Below are 11923 nucleotides of genomic sequence, written 5' to 3'. Positions count from 1 at the left end.
TCTTTCCTGAAAATACCAACTCCCAAGGGGATGTTTTCCCCTTCCCAGGAGCAGCCCCTCAAGGATGGGTGGATGGGAACGATCCCTGCAGGAGATGGAGGAGGGATCTGCATCAGCTCCTGGTAGGATCCAGCGCTGGGGTGACCACGCAGGATGGTACCACCAGCTCCATCCACCCTTACTGTCCGCACCTGGGGGATGGATGCAAAAGGAGATGGGGTGGAGTGGGAGCACTGGGATGGGGGCTCCTGGCTCGCAGCAGCTCTTGTCAGCATTGCCCCAGTGCCAGAGGAGTCCCACATCCCCCTTGATCAAGTCTCTCTCTGCATTTCTTAGCTATAAATAGGTTGGTGAGGTTCAAAGACACATGAAAAGCAGCAGAGCTCCACAAAGCCGACTGCATCGCAATGACATTGATGGGAAAAGGGTGGCAAACCAACTCAGGGTGGGTTTTTTCCCCCTGGAAGGGATATGAAACCACCAGTGCTGGTTTTGGAAACAAGACATTCCCAGCTTGTTGTTGGGAATCAGGCCCGGGACAACGAGCAACTTCCCCATCAGGTAGCCAGCACCAGCAGATCACTTTTGATAGCAGGGCATCAAACAGAGGGTGATGGTCCCTGGAGAGCAGCATTAGCCGTGATATTAAGTGATGGCAAATTCCAGGCTCCATCCTTGGCATTAAAACATTTCCCATGGGCCCACACCCCAGCTTCATGTTCACATAGGAAAAGAAGAGCCCTTTGGAGTCCAGCACTGCAGCCACCAAACACAAACCCGGCCTTTTGTGGTGCTGGAAGCCCAGAGACACCGGGGATGGCCCCTCAGACAGGGAGGGTGATGGGGCAAGCACAGAACCATAGAATCACCCAGGTTGGAAAAGCCCTTCAAGCTCATCCAGTGCAACCCTTACCCCAGCACTGCCAAGGCCACCCCTAACCCATGGCACTGAGGCCTTGTCTCCACGGGCTGTGAACACTTGCAGGGACGGTGCCTGCAGCCCTGCCCTGGGCAGCCTGTTCCAATGCCTGAGCACCCTCTGGGGCAGGAATTGGTCCTCAGCTCCATCTAAACCTGCCCTGGTGCAGCTTGAGGCCGGTTCCTCTTGTCCCATCCCTTGTTCCTTGGCAGCAGAGCCCAGCCCCTCCTGGCTCCATCCTCCTCTCAGGCACTTGTAGGGAGCGATCAGGTCCCCCCTGAGCCTTCTCTTCTCCATCTGAACCCCCCAGGTCCCTCAGCCCTTCCCCATCACAGTGCTCCAGGCCCTGCACCAGCTCCATTGCCCTGCTCCGGCCCCGCTCCAGCTCCTCCATGTCTCTCCCAGAGCTGAACACAGCGTTCAAGGTGCAGGCTCTCCAGGGCCCAGCGCAGGGGGACAATCCCTGCTCTGGTCCTCCCAGGGCAGCGATCCGGAATCCCCATCGCCTTCTGCTGCTGCCATCCCGCGGCCGCGTCCCACAACCGCACACCCGTGCTCAGCACTGGCTCGGGCTGTGAGCACCGCAGCACCCAAAGGGTGGCCCTAGCTCCCCCCCAAGGCACAGGGAGCCCCAGGCTTATCAAAACTCAGTTTATTCCAAATGTTAAAAGATTACACGTGCCTTTCCCCTCTCTTCCTCAATCAACCAAAATACACTTGCTTTAAAAAACCCAACCTATTCTGAAGCACTGGACCAGCCCCCCCCCCCCCCCCAGCTTCCTCCTATTGCTATAACTTAACATATAAAATCAAAACTCTGCAGAGCCCTCTTCTCAGTCCAGGTACCTGGAATGCAGCGTGGAAAGAGAAGATGGGGCAGGCCGGGCACAGGGAGCGAGACCAGCTGGATGGAGACTGGAGGCAATGGGGAGGGAGCCCGCCTGCTTCAAGTGACTCGATGCATAGCTGTGCTTTGGCTGTCTTCTCAGCAAGGCCCTAACAGCAAATCCAGCTCCTTCCTCAGCAGAGGACAGAGGAAAACAAGTTAAAATAACCAAATCCCCACCCGTAGGATGGATTTTGTTGGGTTTCCAAAGGGAATGGGAAAGAGTGGGACTGCAAACAGCAGCGCTGGAGGTGGCTGCTCCAGGCAGGAGGGAGAGGGGGAACCTGCTCCCGGCCTCACTGCCTGGGGGTTGGCTCAGCTGTGTCAGCGGTGATGGGTGGGAGGCAGGAGTTCCCTTTCCCTTTTCAGCAGTCACGGTGTACAGTGTGGATTGGGCATTGTCCGGCAGCATTCCCCCTCACAGGCTCCCAGACACCCGGCAGCAAGTCCCTACCAGGCACTGGTGTGAGATGAGAGCTCCCCCCAGAATGAGCTCAGAGGGGTTCAGTGGGTGCCAGCAGACAAACCCGTGCTGGAGAGGTAACAGATGTTTAGGTTATGGGGATGGAACGTGGGGACCTTGGAAAGCCTGATGCTCAAATCCTTCTGTGTAGTGAAGAACAAGGCCCTCAGTTTTGCCAGGCCAGCAAATGCTTCAAACACCAGACAAGAAGAACTTGAAGACCCATCCAGCCACAGCACTGAGATTGATTTAGGACCAAGCCAACCCGGGGGAGCTGACAGAGCACTGGGCACCGTGGGAAGACAGACACACGCAGGGAGAAACCACGAGCATCCCTGAAGAGCCCTGCTCCAGCCATGGAGCCTGCTCCCAGCTCCGGGAGCCTCCTGCCCTCCCCACTGCCAGTGATGGGACACCAGAGCTGGAAACCAATCACCCGTCCTGGGTGGATGGTGGGGGGGGTGCGTGCAGGTCCTGTCATCCCACTGGGCTCAGCTGAGCTGTCGCTTCATCAACTCTGCTCCTTGTCCTTGACCAGCAGCACAGTGTGCTGCCCACCACTGGACACGGCCAGGACTGTGCGGTTCTCCAGCTGCTTGCCCACCATCTCCACAGGGCTCCAGACGTCCTCCTCCTCCCCTGTGCCCAGCTGGTAGTTGGTGCCCATGCCCCAGGCAAACGCTCGGCCTGCAACGGAGGTGATGCAAGTTTGGACTTTTAGGAAAGGATCACGCAGCCAAACCCAAGGGACTCCAGACCCTGAGCTCAGTGATGGGTGCCAGAGGTACAGCAGGAAGAAGAGAAGCAGCACTTGCAGCTCGGAGGTGTTTGATCACACACACAGCCAAGGCAAGGGGGGCCAGGAAGGGTGGATGAGGGTGGGGAAGCGCAGCGTTCCCAAGCACTCACCATCACTGCTGACAGCGTAGCCAACCGAAGCTCCACAGGCCACAGAGGAGATGCTGGGCAGCTCGGGGATGACTGTGGGTGTGCTCTTCTCCTCTGCACCAGCCCCGAGGCCCAGGCGGCCATACTCTGCCCTGCCCAGGCTGTAGGCTTTACCTGGAGCACAACACACACAGAGGAGAGGTGAGAAAGCAGCACACAGCAGGACACAGCCCCTCAGTGTGAGTCACGGAGGAGCATCACTGCTCCCAACCACAGCCTAGATCTCAACCAGGAGGTGCAGGGTGACACAGAGACCCTTGAGCCCCCCAGAATCAAGGGGGTGAACGCATGCCTGGACACACTATTGAGCCTGGGAGAGCAGAGCTCACAAGAGACTCCAGGTTTCTTTCACCTGCTCTTTGCTGCACATTCACTTCACTGCTGCTGCCTTGAACACAGGACATGGGAGGGCTCCAGCACATCACTGTCACCCCAACACCCCCTCAGCTGGAACGAGGGCCACCTCGATGGGTTCCCCCCATCCTGCTTTGCATGACCCCAGCCTGCCCATCCCGCCAGCACTCACCCTCTGAGTCGACGCACACTGTGTGGTGCTGCCCTCCTGAGAACCCGACCCAGGACTTGGTGGAGTTCTTGAAGCACGTCAGGTTCTGCGGGGAGAAGCAGGGCTCGGTGCCCTGGGTGCCTGCAGGGTGGGACACATGAACCCAGGCACATCAGATCCACAGGCACGGTCAGCCCAGGCCAGGCACCAGCACTGAGCCATCCACCCTGGGGTTTCACCCCACCAGAAACTAACGCAGCCCCACATCAACCAATGCTCAACCCCACTGGCTGCAGGGACTGGGACCTAAACCCAAAGCTCTGTAGGGCGACCACCCCCCCCCCCCCAATTTCCCAGCTCTGATGTGTCCAGTGGGTGCTTGGTGTTCAGGACTCAGGGCACTCAGCAGTGTGCGTCCCCCCCTCATCCAGGGCAGTGAGGACTGGGAAGACCACATCCAGATCAAAGCAGGCAGATCTGGAGGGATGGAAGCAAAGCTCACCAAGCTGATGGTAGTTAGAGAGGCCAAATCCATAGATGTGTCCCTCCTGCGTGATGGCAAAAGTGAAGTAAGCCCCACAAAAGGCATCCTGGAAACGCAATTTGCCTCTGTTGCCTTTGCCTCTGACAGGGACGCGCTGGGGAACAAGCAACCGCTCTGAGGGCAGAAGACACAGTGTCACAGGAGGATTAAGGATTTACACCCTTTTCCTCTCACTCAGATCCAGCTCACTCAACCCAATTTACAAACGAGCCCTTGAGTGAGAAGGTTTTCCCTTAAGGGGAAGGGACTGGGGCTCTTTGCTCTTCTGCAAAGCACAGAGCTGGGATCAAAGGATGCAGCACTGGGTGCCATCAAGCACCAAAGTAACTCACGTAGACCTCTCCTTCCTCCTCGGTTGGCAAAGAGCTCTGGCACTCTCCCCAGCTGGCCCTGCTCACCACAGCCACACGTGAAGAGGTCACCATTCACTGTCAGCATCACTAGGTGGTCATTCCCTGGGAAGAGATGAGGGTGAGCGCTTTGATCCTGGAGGGTCACAAGTCAGGGCACTCTTGTAAGGCAGTCTGCATCAGATTGGGTCAAATATTAACAATACCCTCAGGGGTGGAGGAGACACAATGTCCGTTCTCTCTCAAGAGCCAGAGAAGACAAACAGCCAAGAGGGAGGAAAAGGACATGGAACTTCTGGATCTTCACCTTCTCCTAAGGGTTGGAAAGGCGTCGTGCACCAGCCTGACCCACGCGCACCCCAGGACCTTGCTCACCTGAGACAATTTTAATGACGGGTGCATTGAGCTGCAGCAGCACAGGGATGGAGCTGGTCTTCATGGGCTCCAGCAAGCCGATCACCCCATTGTTATCCTGGGTGGAGACACAGATTGCAGGGACCTGAGCCACGGAAGCAGCGACCATCGGCAGAGCTTCCAGCGTGCGAGGAATCAACGTACCCGGAAAGAGCCCCACACAAAAACCCTGCCGTCCTCTGTCAGCGCAGCCGTGTGACTGTCCCCTGCGGACACCTGCACCACCTTTTCCTGCAGCTCCACCAGCCCCGGCGTGGTCTCAGACCCTTCTGCCGAGGTGTCGCGCCCAAGGGCACCCTCATCATTGCAGCCAAAGGTGTAGATCTGCAGATAGAGAGCGAGCGGGTCAGAACAGCTCGCAGAGGGGCAGGAGGGGATAGAGACCCACCAGGCTGAGTTATCCTTTGGAGTCCCTAAAACACTGTGGTCCACAGCGTGGAAACCACGTTCATCCTGAGAGCTGGAGTGAGCAACGCATCCGGGCAGAGCAGGATGTTCCCTGCTCCAGAACACATCCCAGAGCTCGCAGGGAAGCGCGGCTCAGCCCCCAAGCCCACGCTGCTCTCACCTTCCCTGTCTGGCTGAGGCACACCGTGTGCATCCCTCCAGCTTCCGCCTGCACGATCATCTCCGGCAGGGACACCAGGGCTGGTCTCTTCCTCTCCATCACATCCTCTCCCAGGCCCAGCTGGCCAACATCGCCCTGCCCCAGCGTCAGCACCAGCCCGGGCTGCGTGCGGTGGGACGGGTGGCACACTGAAGGGACAGAAACGCTACAAATAGCACATGGAGGGGGGGAAAACAACCCCAAATCACAGCTGGGCGCGGGCAGGGAGAACGCTCAGGGCTTTTCCTCACCTTTAATCCTCTTCCTCCCAGGAGACTCCTCTTCTGACGCCAGGCCCTTCTTGCTGCTGCGCTTCCCCGGCATAGTGCTGGGATCTGAACACAGAGACGCGCTGCTGGGGGGCACCACGGGGCGGCCACGTGTGTGGGGGCACCCCCGTCATCCACCCCACCCTGGGGCCCGGGGCAGGGTTCTCAGCACCGACCTCTGCTCCCCATTGGGATAAGGGAGAACGGAGCCGTTCCCCGGCCAGCGGGGCCGCCGCAGCCGTTTGAATCGCCCGCGCCACCACACGTGCGGCCGCGCAGGCCTGCGCTGGGCCTCCCGTCTCGCCCGCCCTGCCCGCAGCACCGAGAGCAGCCCCAGGCCTCGGCGGGACCCCCCCGCTCCCACCGCCGCCTCCTCTCCGCCGCTTCCCCCCCTTGCTCCAGCCCCGGGCCCCGCCGCAGTCTCACCTCCGCTCCGCCGCCACCGGGGCCAACCGAGCCCGCACTGCGCATGGGCGGAACGGCCCGGAGCGGGGCACAGCGCGCTCTGCCGGCAGGAGGACTCGGCACCGGGAGCGGCCGCGCCGAGGCGGCGCGGGAAGGGACGGAGCGGGACGGGGCGGGGACAGGCAGTGAGGGATGGGGACAAGCAGTGAGGGATGGGGACAAGCAGTGAGGGATGGGGACAGGCAGTGAGGGATGGGGACAGGCAGTGCGGGATGGGGACAGGCAGTGCGGGATGGGGACAGGCAGTGCGGGATGGGAACATGCAGTGCGGGATGGGAACATGCAGTGCGGGATGGGGACAGGCAGTGAGGGATGGGGACAGGCAGTGAGGGATGGGGACATGCAGTGCGGGATGGGGACATGCAGTGCGGGATGGGGACAGGCAGTGCGGGATGGGGACAGGCAGTGCGGGATGGGGACATGCAGTGAGGGATGGGGACATGCAGTGAGGGATGGGAACATGCAGTGAGGGATGGGGACAAGCAGTGAGGGATGGGGACAGGCAGTGAGGGATGGGGACAGGCAGTGCGGGATGGGGACAGGCAGTGAGGGATGGGGACAGGCAGTGAGGGATGGGGACAGGCAGTGCGGGATGGGGACAGGCAGTGAGGGATGGGGACATGCAGTGAGGGATGGGGACAAGCAGTGAGGGATGGGGACAGGCAGTGAGGGATGGGGACAGGCAGTGCGGGATGGGAACATGCAGTGCGGGATGGGGACAGGCAGTGAGGGATGGGGACATGCAGTGAGGGATGGGGACAAGCAGTGAGGGATGGGGACAAGCAGTGAGGGATGGGGACAGGCAGTGAGGGATGGGGACAGGCAGTGCGGGATGGGGACAGGCAGTGCGGGATGGGGACAGGCAGTGAGGGATGGGGACAGGCAGCGAGGGATGGGGACAAGCAGCGAGGGATGGGGACATGCAGTGAGGGATGGGGACATGCAGTGAGGGATGGGGACAGGCAGTGCGGGATGGGGACAGGCAGCGAGGGATGGGGACAGGCAGCGAGGGATGGGGACAAGCAGCGAGGGATGGGGACATGCAGTGAGGGATGGGGACATGCAGTGAGGGATGGGGACAAGCAGTGAGGGATGGGGACAGGCAGCGAGGGATGGGGACAAGCAGCGAGGGATGGGGACAGGCAGCGAGGGATGGGGACAAGCAGCGAGGGATGGGGACAGGCAGCGAGGGATGGGGACAGGCAGCGAGGGATGGGGACAGGCAGCGAGGGATGGGGACAAGCAGTGAGGGATGGGGACAGGCAGCGAGGGATGGGGACAAGCAGCGAGTGATGGGGACAAGCAGCGAGGGATGGGGGCACCAGCGGGGAAAGGTGAAGGCTTTAATGCACAGATTAACTTCCCGGTGCCCGCTCCCGGCCGTCCCGTCGCACGGCGTGCAGAGCGCGAACGTCCGGCCCCGGCTCCCACAGCCGAAGAGCCAGGAGGGAGAGGTGTTGCCGGGTATATTCTGCAACCTGTGAGCTCCGCAGAGGTGCCACCACCATTGCTGGCGCTCCTCCCTTTCCCACCTAAGCCTGAAACCCCATCTGCGCACTGCCTCTCTGGTGCCCGCTCCCGGGCGTCCTGGAGCACGGCTCACAGAGTGCGAACGTCCGACCCCTGCTCCCACGGCCGAAGAGCCAGGACAGAAAGCTGGTGCTGGGCATCTTCTACACGCAGTGAGCTTCGCAGTGACGCCGCCAGCATTGCTGTCACTCCTCCTTTACCCACCTAAAACTAAACCTCCATCTCTGTGCTGCCTTTCCTCTCTCGTGCCCGCTGTCGGGTGTCGTGGAGCACACCTCACAGAGTTTAATGTCCACCCTCTGCTCCCTCAGCCAAAACCCCAGGACATAAAGCTGGTGCTTAGCGCTACCTACACAGAGTGAGCTCCAGAACAGTGCCACCAACGTGGCAATCCACCCTTGCTTTGCCATCCTTCTGCTGTCTCTATAGTGCCTGCTTTTGAGCTACCTGGAATATGGCTGTAGCTCTGGGGAAAATGCTGCTGGTCTTGCTGTATTGAAGAATCATTTTCTCTCTTTGACCCTTTCTGCATTACAGGCATCAGACCAACAAGAATACCTCGCTCATCCTGCCCCTTTTATCCCAGCTGGTGGTTCCAGCACCCCTGCCTCAGGGCATGGAGGGAGGGGTTGTGGATGTTGACCGAGGTATGTAAGGCACAGTGTTTCCCTGTGAGCTCATTCAGGTCTATGGGGCTCAGCCAGGTCACTTATCTGGTGTGTGCTTTGTAATTTTTTGACTCGTGTGATGTTTTGTGCTTTGTTATTTGCCGCAATGGAATCGGCTGACTGAATAGCTTCGGGACATGTCAAACTTTACCAATGTATGTATTAATAAGTATTTCTCCAAGTTTTTCTTTTCTAAGGTATTATATTTATAGGAGCTCTTTAGGTTTCTTAATATGGTTTATTAGTACGTTCCCTTATATTTATTATCAGGTGCTGAATGTATTTTTTCACTGAAAACAGAGTTTTGAGGTGATTTTCTACTGTTCTGTATTGGAGTATTTATTTACCGTTCTTAGAACCAGAGTAGAGCAGTGACAAAAAGGTGGAACCAGGAGTCAGTTGTCAGGTGTTGGTAGTTTGGTGAAGGGAGAAGCATGCCTGGTGTGCTCATCACCTACACACAGGGATCCCATGAACAGCCCCACCAAGCTGGCAATTGATCTGTGTTTTGTCCCTAAAACTCTCTCTGTACTTCTTCCCCGTAAGCCACAGGCAGGTGTCCTGGAGCACAGCTCACAGAGTGCAAACGCCCAGGCCCTGCTCCTAAGCCCGAGGTGCCAGTACAGGATAGCTGTGGATAGTACAGGGTTAGCCCTTACAACTGAACACCTCCAGAACAGAGCCATCGACAAGGCAGCTCACCCCAGCTTAAACCACGACAGCTCCTAAAGCCCCATTTCTACACTGCACTTGTGTTGAGCGCTCTCAAGTGTCCTGGAGCACACAGCGCAGATTGCTCCCAGAGCCGAGGAGCCAGGGCAGGAAGCTGGTGTTGGGCATCACCTGCACATGGAGACCTCCGCAGCGGTGCCACCAACACGGCAATGAAACCTGTGCAGGTGATGCCCAGCGGCAGGCCCTGCCCTGGCTCCTCGGCTCTGGGAGCAGGGGCCGCACGCCCGCGCTCCGTGCGCCGTGCCCCAGGACGCCCGCGAGGGGGCAGCAGCCAGCAGGCAGTGCGCACAGGGAGCCTCCGGAGGGACAGGGAGGGCGCATTGCCATGCTGCGCGTGACGTCACGCGGCCGCCGCCATGGCTAGCGGAGCAAGGTCGGCGCCGTTGCTCCCGTGGCAATGTCGTGACGTTTTTTCCGTCGCAACGACGGCGCCACTGTTACCGAGGCAACGTCACCGGCACTGCTAACGAGGCGATGCCGCCGCCATTGTTACCGAGGCAACGTCACCGGCACTGCTAACGAGGCGATGCCGCCGCCATTGTTACCGAGGCAACGTCACCGGCACTGCTAACGAGGCGATGCCGCCGCCATTGTTACCGAGGCAACGTCACCGGCACTGCTAACGAGGCGATGCCGCCGCCATTGTTACCGAGGCATGTCACCGCTATTGCTACTGAGGGAACATCCCCGTTCTAATTACAATGGCAACGTCGCCGCCATTGTTATCGAGGCAACGTCACCGCTGTTGTTAAAGAGACAGCGTCGCCAATGTAGTTACCGTGGCAACGTCGACGCCAGTATTCCCGGGGCATGTCGCTGCCATTGCTAACGAAGCAACGTCGCCTGCGTTCCGCCGTTGTTACCGTGGCAATATCGCCGCCACTGTTAGCGAGGCAACGCTGCGGACGTAATCAGCGGGGCACGTCGCCGCCATTGTTATCGAGGCAATGGTGCCGACAGCAGCTGCCGAGGCAGCTTGGCCGCCATAATTAGCGAGGCAACGTCGCCGCCATTGCTACGAGGCAGGGGGTTGCTTTTTCGCAGGTATCGGTGAGGCCGAAATGATCGGGGCAATGTGGAGGCATGGTTAGCAAGCAAAGGTCATGTTCCCATGTCTGAGCTTAATTAAGCACAGATTCTGTGAAAGTGAGAAAAAACACCAGTTGTGTACAGTTGCCAGCAGTGGAAAAACCCTGGAAGTTAACCAATAGAGATAGAAGAGCAGCTGGCCTACCTTGTAGCTAAAAATTGTCTGTGAACTAGGAGCAGAGACCTTGAGAGGAGGATGTGTGTATGAGCAGGGGAAATCACCGAAAATGCACCTGGAATGTACCCAATACTGTGTATATCAACCAATCACTACGGGAGGCTGTGTGTACGTGGCAGTTTGACACTATATATACCCATTATTTGAGCACAATAAACGGATCACTTTTATCAATCATATCGATTGTGCATGTGTTCCCTCCGTGCCCGACGACAGGGCAACGCCGCAAGTCGCCGCCATGGGAACCGAGCAACATCCCCGCCGTGGTTAACGAGGCGGCGGCGGCTCCGCGCGTCCTGTGGAGCTCCGCTCCCTGAGCGCAGCGGCGCTGCTGTGCTTGCCCCTGTCCCGGTGGGGCCGTGCCCTGGGAGCTGTCGTGCGGGAGAAGCGCCTCTGTTCGCCCCTGCGTGGTGAGGGAGAGGGAGGGAGGAAACGTTTCCCTGCTGATCAGGTTTGAACCAGGCGTGTTGGTTTTACACGGGCTGAAGGTTCCTGCAGGCTTTGTGACTCAGCGCTGGTGTGGGTTTCAACAGGGAGCTGTGAGACAGAGAAGGGACAGGGCGTGACTCGGCAGGCATGCCTAGATGTGTTTTATTGACACAAGGTTTGGCCATCAGCTGCTTCAGCACAAGCCCTTTAAACTCCCCTGGGCCATAAGGTTCAGCGCTTTGGTAGCTGCTCCTCAGTCAGCTCTGTGTCCGTCCATGTGTCTTTACTCTTGGTGCTGAGTCTGTTGTGTTCTGTGTGCACACACATACACAAAGGTGCGTGCTGTGGTCATGCACAGCAGATACGTGCTCAGAGACACTCCCGAGCGTGGGACTGGCTGCAGCAGTGCAGAGGAGCAAAATGTCATTCTGGAGATGATCCGGCTCAGATCCTGTTGGGCACTCACCTGTCTACATATACATCCCTACAGCTTATATAGAAAGTATCTTCATGTCCTGACTCTGCTTTGTTTAACAACAAACTTGTAAGGAGCTTTAAGCAGTTACAGTCCATAGTTGTACTGGACTGCTGGGGTGCGTGCTTTGTACCTCTTCTTTAATTACTCAGGAGAGAGTCAACTATCCCCTTGGTAGATCACTGCTGGGGATTTCCTGAGCTTTATTTGATTGAGAAAATGGAGTCCTCTGCCAGACAGAATAAAGGATATTGCAAATGTTACTGTATACTTACTACTTCTGTGCAGAATTGTAACAAAACACAACCTCAACACATTTCCGACATAAGGAAAACCCAGGCAGACTGTTACCCCAGTTAATGTTTGGCTCAGATGGAAACATCTGACTAGTTTTAGGTGTGTCATGGGACTCTTAGTAACCCCAAGGTGTTTACTTTTTATGGCTCAAA

General features: G+C 58.1%; 1 protein-coding gene across 2 annotated transcripts; it reads right to left on the bottom strand.

Moving 5' to 3' along the window:
* Positions 1-2498: 2498 nt before the first annotated feature.
* Positions 2499-6356, bottom strand: RCC1 (regulator of chromosome condensation 1). 2 transcript variants are annotated; one of them, XM_080632399.1, is made up of 10 exons: positions 6332-6356; positions 5888-5971; positions 5598-5785; positions 5174-5353; positions 4991-5087; positions 4598-4720; positions 4224-4379; positions 3743-3862; positions 3178-3330; positions 2499-2955 (listed from the first exon to the last, which is right to left on the bottom strand). In XM_080632399.1, exons 2-10 carry the CDS (start codon positions 5958-5960, stop codon positions 2780-2782), a joined length of 1266 nt encoding a protein of 421 aa, XP_080488525.1. In that variant the 5' UTR covers positions 5961-5971; positions 6332-6356; the 3' UTR covers positions 2499-2779. The 2 variants fall into 2 exon arrangements, with proteins under 2 accessions (XP_080488525.1, XP_080488524.1); XM_080632398.1 differs by lacking the exon at positions 6332-6356 and adding an exon at positions 6082-6152.
* Positions 6357-11923: the final 5567 nt, after the last annotated feature.

Source organism: Psittacula echo, assembly GCF_963264785.1.
Source record: "Psittacula echo genome assembly, chromosome: 21".
NCBI lineage: Eukaryota > Metazoa > Chordata > Aves > Psittaciformes > Psittacidae > Psittacula > Psittacula echo.
Note: the sequence above shows the minus strand (reverse complement) of the source record. Positions and strands in the feature narration are given on the sequence as shown.

What these genes read in the sequence shown, in the direction of transcription:
- RCC1 (XM_080632398.1), bottom strand. An exon ending in AGGAGGAAGGAGAGGTCTAC is followed by an intron (nt 4,380 to 4,597) that starts GTGAGTTACTTT and finishes TTCTGCCCTCAG; the next exon opens with AGCGGTTGCTTGTTCCCCAG. An exon ending in CTACGCTGTCAGCAGTGATG is followed by an intron (nt 2,956 to 3,177) that starts GTGAGTGCTTGG and finishes CCTCCGTTGCAG; the next exon opens with GCCGAGCGTTTGCCTGGGGC.